We start from the raw sequence: 12,615 nt of genomic DNA, 5'->3' as shown, positions 1-12,615 counted from the left end.
TAATCTTTTAAATTTAAGTGTGCGTCAGACAAAATAACATTTGAGGTAATGTAACGCGTAGTTTGGCAACGTCCCCTGTATATTTAATGAAAATAAACCGATTAAAAAGGTTAATAAATCCACCTAAGAATCATTTCTGTATATTATACTGCTGTCCATAAACACATATTATGGAATATAACTATTTTTCTTAAAGAAAATTAGTTTTAAGTCGAACGAAAATTTACAAATGAAATATAACCGCATTACACATTCCTGATATAAAATAATTAACAACGAACAATTTTAATTCAAAATAAATTTCTGATTGGAGTAAAAGTTTAAAGTTTTCAAAGGTAACAATCAGTTATTAAAATAAATCACAGACCACTGTATTATTGATGGCAGAATTAAGTTAAGGAATATTGGGAGAAAAGATGCTCTCCAATTGAGTCTCTTCGAAGATTCACAGTCCAAAGTACAGTCGAAGATTACACTTTATAAACTGGAGACAGAATGAGATTAGGTTACTGGAGATGACCATTATTCACAAGAAATTGTTGGCACTACAGTACAAGCCTAGAGAAGATTTATAATAGCTACCAGAAGTTGTGTAAATAACGAAAGGGTTTCACTGGTTCAGTATGATGATCGTTAATTAAGATAAACAAATTATACACAAGTTGGTGATGTAGGAGCTTTTGTTTTTACAATCTCTCTATCCGGAGAACATTCATTTGATTATTCCTTGAAGACACATTCACTTTGATTCGAAGCCAGTAATACAAAGACTGAGTTAGTCCAACGTCCGGTCCATCTCTATTAGCGTTGAGCATTGGAACATTGACTATAGTTTGCAGTAGTAACTATGGCTGTAACTATTATAAACTACTTCTCCTGTTTTGTACATGATATAAAGTACATCAGTCAATTTTTTTTTTTTTTTAGTATTCTTCTATAAAGATTTTTCCCCAAAAGAAATTTGTTGTTTGTAAAGAACTTTTTTTTTCTTCCTCCCTTTGGAAGGTGTTGAAATTTTGCAGTTTTTTTTTTTTTTTTTGCCTTCCTTCACTTTTCTAGTATTGGAAATCAATCTTGTCCAAGCCAGCAGCTACGAAAGAAATTCCCGATCGCTGTTAGTTCAATGCTTCCACTGGTGTAAGGGTATCGTTCGTAGAACAATCAACTCCTCTTTTTTGAAATTTCAACTTGCCTTTTTAGAGGTAAATGGGTAGTTTAACTGTCATTTGTAGGGGGTGAGTCAACGGAGAAAAATGTCCCAAACTAAAAGCGAAGAGAAAGAGAGAGAGAGAATGAAGAAACTAGACTTCATAAGTACATTAGAGACTGCTCAACGCTAATGTATAAATAAGAAATGCTTTAAGACATGGTAGCTGCCTTCAAGAAGAGATTCGTTTTTTGTTTTTAATTTATTTTTGTTGTTGTTTCGTTTTCTTCAGCAGATAGAGAACAATTAACAGTACACACAGTTACGTGTGCCACAGCAGTACACAAAATGCCTCACAACCACTGATTAAACACATTAAACACAGATACTGATGGCGGTCATAACAACATGGATACAATCCCAGCCACTACTTCACTACACTTTGTACAAGTATAAATTAATGCCACATTTATGTGCCCCAGAAACCTCGTATCCCTCAGACCTGCCCACAAGCCTTTAATTTTTTTTCCCCTTTACTTTTTCATCTCAGTATTTGGGTCATTCTTTTACCTGCAGCCAATGTCTATAGCACTGGAGATCAACGGCCTTGGAGGCAGGAGAGTACCACTACCAGACAACTTCATTCGTTTTGTTTGTTAACACATGACAAAAGGGACTATATATTGGTATCATAGGGCAACTACGCATTCTTGAATGTAAGAATACTGGGGATGAGGTTGAAAGACAGTCTACAGTATACATCGAATCCTATAAACTACGTGGTTTCATCTTTTTCTACACACATACATACACACACACAATAGACACCAGGAAATAATAAATACAACATCACTACGAGCATCAGTGTGACACTGCCAAGCAAGGAAATGTGTTCACAAGTTGCGATGTTGTAGTAAGGGATTCGTGTGAAGATGTGAGAACGGCCAGAGCGTAAGAATATCTTTCGAAGCTAGCGTTTCTGCACTATGCTCTAGGATTCTCGTTTATGATTGCATATAAATATAAAGAGGTTTATATTTATATAACTTGTCTCCTGGTGGTAGCCTAGGAAACTTGTACTCTACCAGAACAAGGACGAACATCAAAGTATTCTACCTGTGTGGTGTGTGCTCTCCTGAACCAAATACCTTTAACAAGCTCCACTGTGGCAAGCCTTAGATTCATCACCTATGAATAAACTGCACAGTTACATCTTGAGAGGGAGGGAAAGATGGGGAAAAAAGAAGGGGAAAATCTTCCTACGCTTTGGTTTCACTGTGCAGGTGAGGGTGGTGGTGATGATCAGGCATGACTTGAGGAATCTGAGGGGGCATGGTGGAAGCCATCTTGTGCTCTTTCTTCCACTTCATGCGGCGATTCTGGAACCAGATCTTGATTTGGCGTTCGCTGAGACAGAGCGCGTGAGCAATTTCAATCCTCCTTCGCCGAGTCAAGTAACGATTAAAGTGGAATTCTTTCTCTAACTCGAGCGTCTGATAACGGGTGTAAGATGTTCTCTGCCGTTTGGTCTCTCCCATAGCGTTCACACCGTCTGAAAGAACACAGAAATAAAATAGAAAATGAATAAATAAACATTAAAACACGTTAAGAAAAAACATAGTTAAAATTAATTTTTAAAATGTATTACCGTTTTCTTTAATTTTTCCAATTCACCATAAAAGGATCGAGCTATCGTGATCTATTCATACAGAATGACACGTACTAAGGAGAGATTGAGAAGATAATTTCTACGAAACCTTCCAGCATATAACTGTGAATGATATCTGGAATCCATGAATATCACATATTGCAGTTTTATCAAAGAATATCAGCGTGAGGTAATAAGATACATATATATCGAAATGCATTTATTTAAGGGTGGGGATAATTCTTTCAAATAAGCGACTGTATGAAGCATCACCTATTTGGTTAAGTGTTCATTCCATCATTAATCACATCGCTTGATTTATATGTATTATAACCATTTAATTTACATATTCATTTTTAGAAACTTCAGTGGGATACTCCTCATGTCGCGTGAATTCTTCTATTTCCAATAAGTGTTTTAACTGCGAAATTAATTTATTTGTAATTTTCTAGTTTTGCGTATATTTATAGTAAATTAGCTTAAACTTCCCAAACCTCCATTAAATTAAAAAAAGATTCAGCAAAGATGCACTCACTGTCTTAATGTCGAATACTAATATATTACTCCTCCAGTATTGATTTCCGTTATTTTAAACCACGGAATTAAAATTAATTTCTTAGTTTTGGCCAGGCTGGTTCACTTTCGAAATCTTGAATGTAGATGACAAAAACATGAATAACCTTAGTATTTAGGTGGGTTCATCAAAACCAATAATTAGAAAATAAATGTCAAAATCAGAATAGAAGGGTAAAACCAAAGTATGTCTCATTTCTCAAATACAAAATCCAGATCTGGCGTATTTAATAAATATTATAAACAGGACACATTAGAAGGAGAAATCTAATCGAATATGACTGACAGCTTGGGTGCAGTTCGCGATTACAGATATCCTGTGTTATGGCAAATTCTAGTGCACCCATTTTTGTATATACACATAAAAAGGTGACATTTATCTTATCGCTGTGTGCCGATACACAACACCTATAGGGATAACAGAAATGTTTTCATAATATGGAGAAATAATCGGAAAGGTTTCAGTAAGATTTTTGTGCCCAGGTTTATTGTAACTTGGGCTGGCCATTTCTACAGTTATAGGCTGAACTACATCCAAGTTGTCAATTGTATTCGCAATGAATCCCAACCACAGAGGCCATTTTTACAGACTGAGCTAATTTAGTGTTTATAACAACACCGAAGAGAATACATTACAGCCATCTATAAAACACAGAACACTACAATATTTCTCAAGACCGTGTGGTAACCCCCCCCCCCTACCCTTTTTGGAGGAATCTAGCTATTAAGGGAACAAAAACTGTTAAGTCAAATAAAACGTGCACTTAAAAACATAATAATTAATATGTGAATACACATCACTGCATTTATTTAAATACGCTATCATGAATTTAAATATTTTATGAAAATTTCATGTCTATAAAGGAATTATATTATATCTATAAGCAAGGGAAATAAAAGATATTTGTCTAAGTTTTGTGGGGGTTTAAGAGTAGAAAACAAGCAGTTCATCCAAGAATAAATCGTAATTTAAGTCAGCTAACATGTAAATAAAAAATTAAAATAAAACTTCGGCATAATGCCATTTTAAGATCTCAATATTATTTTGGGGAAGAGTGTTTCTTTATCATTACTAAGCAGTTTCACTTCATAATAATTAAGTAACTTACAAACTCTATATCAAAATTATTAATAACCCAAATTCAGGATTTCAACTATCATTAGAAATATTTTTATAATTATTGCGTTATAATATTAATGTTCTTTTTATTCGGAAATTCGCAACTTTGGAACTGTTTCTCTTTTTTCAATACTGTTTTATATTTAAAAGCATTAGTTATAGACTATTATTATCCATTTTGACACTTTTAGAATGACATGCATTGAGAAAGGATCCTTTAAAACCATTCGAACAAATGTCCGGTCTTTGGCAACAATAATGAACTTAGTCAATTCAAAGATATAAACAGAGAAGGAAGAAATAAATTCATAATATCTAAAATCCTTTTCTCTCTTGTCTTTTTTCTAGACTTATTGTCGTTCATAAACGACTGGAAGCAAAAATAAATCACTGACGGTTCACGTGTGCTCCGCCAGAGGGCCCTGTTTGATGTACTAAAATGGCGACGTGAAAATCTTCCTTTAGTAATCCTTAAAAGGAGTATTTTTTCTTGGTGGTTGGGTTTGGGTAGCTATGAAATAGTGAGCCAGTTGAAGGATAATTCTTATCAGAAAGAAGGAACATTTTTTAAGCATTAAAAGTCTTCATCGTTTCGTGTTTGCGAGATCATGGCACTGTTGAGTAGTAAATAAAGGCAATATACACCATACCTATCCTTATTTTAACAGATCCTTGTTCATGAACAAGGATCTGTTAAAATAAGGATAGGTATGGTGTATATTGTCTTTATTTACTACTCAATTGTGGAAAGTTACGATCACTGCGTGTTAAGCGCCTTACGTGACATCTGTTCCTTGAATTCATCGTCATGTAATAAATATTCAAGTAAAGTGCGCACGTCAATTGAAACAGAATCTTGTGACCCTATTCCAATGCTTGCCTAATTGCCTTTAAACATACAACAAAATAGAAAGGGAACGCAAACACTCGCCACTAATAACAGCGATTTTGGAGTTGGTTTTGAATGAGCGGTTGTTCAGTTTCCTTTTCTTGATTATTTAATTTATTTTATTATTATGGTGGGTTAACCATACGTTCAGGACTTTTAGGGTGTTCGGAATCCGACCAGTTGACATTTATTTCTTCTAGAATTTTGGTTGCCAAAATTTCAGGAATTTAATATTAACTAATCAAAGTATCACGCAAAAACCCGGTTACTACAGCTAAAATAATATTAAAAGTTATAAAATCTAACCAAAAATACCAGATTTAACCGATCTTTATTGACATCTTTAATTTTTAAAATTTGCTGTCTGTTATTTTTCCAAATAAGTTTTCAAAAAAGTAAACGTCACAGTTAAGTTATTTTCGTTGAAGCTTTAAGTTATTCAATATTTTGGTCAATTCAGCTTACTATTTGAAGTTCAAAACACAGCAATGTGTAGCAGCCACGAGAGAAGATTAATGAATATTTGGGATAAATAATGATCGAGTATTTTATACCGAGTTTCTATACTGGCGAGCTTAATTGTATAAATTAAATCTTAATTTTTGCATTTAATTAATTATAATTTTCGTGAGTTCCTTAGTATTTATAAAATAATAAAATCAGCGATTTGAAATTTTCTGAACTTTGGCCAACATTAATCTATTTCCAACAACAAACAGCAAAATATAGTGAATATAAATACAATATTAAAAACATGTCGGATTGCAAAACCAGTCAACACGAGTTTCCTCGGTCTTGCACTTAAAATAAACATCACTATTAAAGGATAAGTGCAGTGCTGCTTATCTACAGTGTGCGCCTATATAAAATAGCAACATACTCCTCTTTAGGGAAGAGCGTTGTTTATTTGAAGTGTATGACAGAAGCCGCTCGTGGTGATTTGCTTCACACTGACATGTTTTATGCTTTTATAACAAAGTTAGCTGCGTAAAAAACCTGGGACTTTATTGCAAATGGATACATTAACCTTTCATTAAGCTCGAATGTTTGAAGAATTTTGCTCTATATTTGTTTGAAGAATTTTGCTCTAAGTTTATTTGAACTACGAAGACTTGGAATCTCTGAAGATTTAGAAGTATTTACAAAACAGTCTCGGTGGGTGTTCAAAGGCTGTTTAGTAAACAGCGTTTGGATACCAAGAAGGAAATGTCAGGTAAATACCAACTATACCATCTAAGCACTTTTTTTCAGAGTTTATAATCTCTAAGGGTATTTTGACTGAAGTTTGTAGGCCAAAATTAACTTAAATTCATATAAATAAACTACATATATATTATTATTATTAATTGCTTACAAAAATGACATACACAGGAATGCAATAAAGATATGGGGTACCATCCAATAATTTCTTTATATTTCAATAATAGTACGTTAGAATAATAAAGGATGGGGAAACACCAAATCCATGCTTTAATCTAGCTTGGCTTAGCTTATAGGCACAGTATTGTACTGTCTACTATTTATTCATTATGCTATTTTGTCTGGAAATAAAAATAAGCGCAGAAAGATTTATTTAGCATTTATAAATCGTTCTGAAGATCCGTGTATGTGTGTAGATAAATAAATTTAAATTCGAATATCGCTAAAATATAAAATATTATCTAAAAGCTAAATAGAAAGCTACTATAATTCTATTAAAATATCAAACAAGAAATATCAGGATCTACTAACTAGAACAATACAAATCATACATTATTCCATGTAAATGTATTTTAATAATGATTTATTTTTCCAGAAATAATTATATTTAGGTTGTTCGTATACGCATCATCTCTCCAGAAAAAGACATTTCGAAACCATTCAGCACGAGTTTCCCCAGTCTTGCATTTGAAATAACCATCATTACTATCTAAGGATAAGCTGCTTATCTGCAGTGTGTGCCTCTATAAATAAAGTCACAATATACTTCTCTTAAGGGAAAAACTTCGTTTATTTGAAGTGTAAGACCGAGGCCACTCGTGTGCTTCTATTTATAACTCCTATTTAAGGCACGATATAAGAATGATATTTGAAAGAAATTAAATGATGTGTATAGAGTGTCAATGGAAAAGGGAAGATAACAGAAGTGAGTGAGCTGAGCATCTAAATATACACATTCCTGAGAAATTCTTAAGAGACAGTAATGATTAGTGGAATATGCTGCTTTCCCATGACATATCTGACCTAAAATCATTCATGATGCAAAGTAATTCATTTAAAGACGATTTAAAAATAAGACAGTCATGATTTTGCCTTGTTTTTATGCTTATCTGTGGCAACATAAGTTAACTTGAGGTAAGCTGTTAGCAAAACCAATTTGCAATCTTCGAGATCATGCCACAGCATTCAAGCAGAGAGATTGTGCAAAAACAAGAAAATCATTTAATAAACAAACTTCAGTAACTTTTCCAGTGATTTTTTTTTTTCTTTTTTTGTTTTTATTCATTGATCATGGTGCGTGGGCTGATCAAGTGAAGTCTAAGCTTTTCTACTCATGGGATACGCATATGAACAATAAAGATATAAACATAATATTGCTCGACAAGGAAGAATTTACAAGTTTCAGGTAATTAAGAAATAAATTGAAAATTAGGAAAACCTTTGAGTACAAATCTATAACTGCAATATGTTTTTAATAATTTTTTTCATATTTTAACATTAAAAATCAGTATAGTAGAGTTAGAAAACAGCAAATGCTATGAGCATCAATTACTGACAACACCTCTTTTTAAACATGGGGGCAGCACCATCGGTGAACTGCCATTGGTAGTTCCAACTATTGTTGGTTCCTTTGTTTATATCAACGTTAGCTAAACATTCTCAGAAACAACAACCGTAATTTTAAATAAATATAACTCTTATAATACGTCGAATATAAATACAAAATTATTTCGAGTGAATTGGTCAAAGTTTATGAACTATTACACAGATTCCTCCATTAACACGAACGCTATAATAAAGTAGAGTAATTGAATATCTGTATTCTAACCAACGCTAGTCCCCAGTCGATAAATCCTGGAGGTAGACCGCTGTCTTTGTGGGGTGTCGACCAACATTACTCAGATCAATAATCAACACTGCTTTAAGTGACAAATATTCTAATGTACGTAGTGAGAGCAAAGAAACGTGGTTTATATCAAGATAGAGATACATTTAGAGCGAAATTTAAACACTAAAAGGGATAAAGAGGTGATAGAAAGGAAAGATAGTATAAAAAATTTATGAAAATAGAGAGGAAAGGCGTAGGAAAATCATAATATACAGAAAAGGGCTAAGATATAAAATATAAGGAAGAGGAGTTCCATAACAATACCTGCACTGATTCTTAAAGTCCTAATTGCACTTTAAGCTGGTGCAGGCCCTTTAAAGCTTGTCACCTGGCAACAGCTTTACTTAGAAAACATTCATTTTAGCGTCTCCACTCTAAATGTGTTCTTATCACCCGTTAAGCTCAAGAACATCGGTCCAAATAGTTCACTCCTCTCTATCTTACACACATACACGCGCACGCACACACACACACTCTCTCTCTCTCTCTCTCTCTCTCTCTCTCTCTCTCTCTCCTTGGTTTACCGCTACAGGCGACTGAGGAGAGCGAGAAGCCTGATACCCCCGAAGTGAGCATTCCAACAAATTTTATAGCCGTAATAAAACTGCCTAGAGAGTGTTCCAATTGGGCCCGGTGACTTTACTGCTCCCAGGCCGTACGTCGGAGCCCGGGCTCCGGTCTAGCCGGCGGTCCCTTGTACGGAAAGTGACAAAATTATGGCCGTGCGGAAAGTTTTATAGGCCTAATGCTGGCCGTTTTATGGGAGAAGGGAGGAGAGTCTTTCACTGACAGCAGATGTACGGAGAATATTTACGGCGTTCGAGCAGCAGAAAACCGACTGCAGAGCGGAGACGCGCCGCATACTGCGCCTTTCCTTCGTGGCTTTGTTACCGCTGTTGGATTTTTCGGCGATGTTGCCGGAGTTAGGCTTACGAGAAGGTGTGGTGGTGATGGTGGTGACTAGCGTCGGTTGAGATTCAGACAAGGTGTTTAAAAAAAGAAGAGGAAGAAAGGTTTACTTACTTTGACCCACGTGCACCTTCCGCATCCAGGGATAGATCTGAGGAGGATTTGATGGGTAGTTGGACTTGGGCTGGTTCTGTCCCTGCTGCTGCTGCTGTGTCTGGGGAGAGTGGGATTGCTGTTGGTGATGCTGTGGACTGTGCTGCTGCGGGGGTTGCTGGTTTTGTGACTGAGGTTGCGATTGCTGTTGGTGATGCTGAGGTGCCGGCTGAGGTTGCGGAGTTTGCCTCGGAGGTTGAGGTGACGATCGGGACTCTGGACTTCCTGCTGGCGGCGGATGCGAGCCGGACGTACTGAGATCTTGCGGCGATGCTGCGCTCGGCTCAGCGTACTTGCAGCTCGGCACGGGCGTTGCCGACGGCGTCGGAGTTCGCGGGCTCTGACTCGGGTTGGGGTGACTTAAGCGCTGAGAGCAACTGTTGTAGTGGTGGTCGCCGTTTTGGATGTGAGGAACGCTGTGTTGGGGATATGGTCCGTACTGCTGAACCGGAGAGCCGGGTCCACTGTAGCAGCTTCCGTAAGTCTGTACCTGAGGCGTGTAATAGTCCTGGCCCGTAGCATCTTGTCCTCGCTGGCCGTAACACGACGTCAACGAGTTGACGAACTGATAAGAGCTCATGTGTACTGTGTGATTTGTGGCACAGAAGTAATTGTGTCCAATATTCCACGCAATTTTGATGAATTATGGCCGTTCTGCTCTTCAGGAAGCCTCTAGCACACTTTTAATAGCACATTATTCCAAATATGGCTCGCCCCAACTAACCACGTGACTCGCAGCAACCAATCACAGCCATTCATAAGTTAAAGGTTAAGTACATAATCGTCGGAGACACCTTTAATGCAGCCGTTCTATAGATTACGGCTTTTTAATTATCGCGTACAATGTTCCCGCTTTATTCAGACGTGTCAGGACTGACTGAAGAATTTATGCCCCTGCACGTGCCGAGAAGCTACACCTCCCGCTTCATTCACCAACAGTGGATGACAATATGAAGCGGTTTTTTCTCTCGCTCTACTCGATGATTTGTGGCAAAATCCTAGCAGCGGGGCTAAGAAAATCTACTTCTCCCTACATCACCTGCTCTGTTGTCCCCCTAGAGTCTGAAAGCAAGGAGGTAACCCCGAAAACTTTTTTTTTTTTTTTTAGTAACGGGATAGACAGCCAAGTGAGTGACTCACTTACCGGTAGCTTCCAGAAATACTTCCACTCGATACATCTGAGTTGGCCAGCGTGCAGCAGATAAGAGCGCAAAAAGGGCTGACACCTCTGTTGTCAAACAGCTTATCCAAGATACCGAAGCATCCGACCTCTTCGGAACAACTGGACTCGGTACGATGTGCCAGCCAAGGCCAACTAACGAAGCGTAGTTGGAGATTGCAACTGTGGAAGCGAAGCACCAGTAGCGACAGGCACACCACGATCCTACACTACTGTTAACCCATGAAGGGTAAACGGCTGTCTTGGTTGCTGCTATGAGCCGACGGTGTATCTTTCTCTCTCTCTCTCTTTCACTCACTCTCTCGTTGCTCCGATGTCGGTCTGACAGGGTCCGCGTGGTGCACGCCTGATAACGTGAGCTAAGTTTCCAAAGGCTGGGTTCGATATGCTTAGGACCGCCAGCTCTCTGAGCTCAGAGCCCCTGCCTTTTCGCACAGCTCATTTTCTTCGGTGATCGATACCCTTCTGGGCGAATGAGACGCTCAGAACATTCCCAAACCCAGCAACCACATTATAATTTCTTCCCCCTCAATTAATATCTGCCAGCTTTCTCCAAGTTTCTTTTTTCTCTGGCTTTCCCATTCGTCTTGGAGCGAGAGTATAGGTAGCGAGGCTGACGCAAAAACGTGACACTGTACCCGAATATCCTGTGTACGTTTTTGCCGTTTGCGAACACGTGACCTGGCGAGGTATATACGCATGTACACGGCGGGCTTCCTGGAGGCCTACACAGCATGTGCGCGCGGGTTAGAAATGGTAGCTCCAGAATCGCATGAATTATTTATTGGGCTCTGGCCTGAGTCGTAGTGTAAAAGGGATTGTCGCAATCGAAACAGTCAAAGTTCACTAGACGTAACTGCCGGAGGAGGAGGAGACTGAGGCAGGCTCATCGCGAACCTTCTACTTAATGAGCGGAGACAGTGGCTTATCGGGACCTCGCACCCAGTCGCTGTTTCGCCAGGGAGATGGAAAGGATTGAACACGAGGAGCCCTTGCCTAAGCTCATGCGTCAAGTCTCTGACACCGTTGCAGTCGACGTTGAGAATCGCACGGCGTTTTTCTGCGTATCGAAATATCTGGAGATATAAATGGGACGTTTTGCTTGTCCCCTACATGCTCCGTTTCCCCGAAACAAGCGCAAATGAGACTTCACGTGGTGGCTGCGAATAAAAGTGACACGGGTCCCCGAGCTCTGTTCCCAGATATTAAAGTGCGCTCTTCGTTCAGACGATGACCATTAGGTGGTTTAGCAAGTGAAACTCTCCCCTCTTCGCAGTGATTTATAGGAGGTGGGCTTTGTCAGTGTGTTCGAGTTCAGACCTTGCCTGGATTTAACGGTTCCTCCAGCGATCCGCTCCCTGGGGAAATGCAAGTGTCTTTCCTTAGTTAAGAATATCTCATTTAGGGGTACTATATTTTCCCAAGTCCGATTTCCAATAGAGACCTCCCCCTACTGTATTCGCCAGAATTATCAGGAGGGTGACAAAGGTCGTATTATCTAAATCCACGACGCTTTCATAATCTCCTTAAGCTGATCAAGAAAGCTGAAAAGATTAACTTCCCCCTCAGTAATTAACAAAATATTGAAACTAACACAAGCCAGTCACTAAAATTACCTAAAAAAAAACTAGCGAAAAGCTTACAAAGCTAACGGATTACTATTATTACAGTTAGTTGTAATTAAAACTGGAAATATTAAGTACTTAACTGATAGCAGGGATCAGAATTTCCCCCAATCAAACGTCCTGTAAAGAATTGTCCAGCCATTTCTGCTTTAAGCTCCCGAGGCGAATTACCTATTATAAAATTAAAAAGAGAAATGCTGTTCTTCGCAGGTATTTAGTAAACATCAGCCATTTCTTCTAGACGAGCTTGGGTGTTGATAAGACACTCGTTTCATAGCTTATG

General features: G+C 37.9%; 1 protein-coding gene across 2 annotated transcripts; it reads right to left on the bottom strand.

Moving 5' to 3' along the window:
- Positions 1-1,042: 1,042 nt before the first annotated feature.
- LOC150090842 (uncharacterized) lies at positions 1,043-11,166 on the bottom strand. Of its 2 annotated transcripts, XM_090373109.1 has the most exons (3): positions 9,694-11,166; positions 9,489-9,630; positions 1,043-2,699 (listed from the first exon to the last, which is right to left on the bottom strand). In XM_090373109.1, exons 1-3 carry the CDS (start codon positions 10,105-10,107, stop codon positions 2,407-2,409), a joined length of 849 nt encoding a protein of 282 aa, XP_090229235.1. In that variant the 5' UTR covers positions 10,108-11,166; the 3' UTR covers positions 1,043-2,406. The 2 variants fall into 2 exon arrangements, with proteins under 2 accessions (XP_090229235.1, XP_090229227.1); XM_090373101.1 differs by having other exon boundaries at positions 9,489-11,165.
- Positions 11,167-12,615: the final 1,449 nt, after the last annotated feature.

The sequence above is a fragment of the Mastigoproctus giganteus genome, chromosome 1 (genome assembly GCF_048544385.1).
Source record: "Mastigoproctus giganteus isolate SK-2022 chromosome 1, ASM4854438v1, whole genome shotgun sequence".
Lineage (NCBI taxonomy): Eukaryota > Metazoa > Arthropoda > Arachnida > Uropygi > Thelyphonidae > Mastigoproctus > Mastigoproctus giganteus.
The sequence above is the reverse complement of the archived record's forward strand: the minus strand, read 5'-3'. Positions and strand labels throughout refer to the sequence as shown.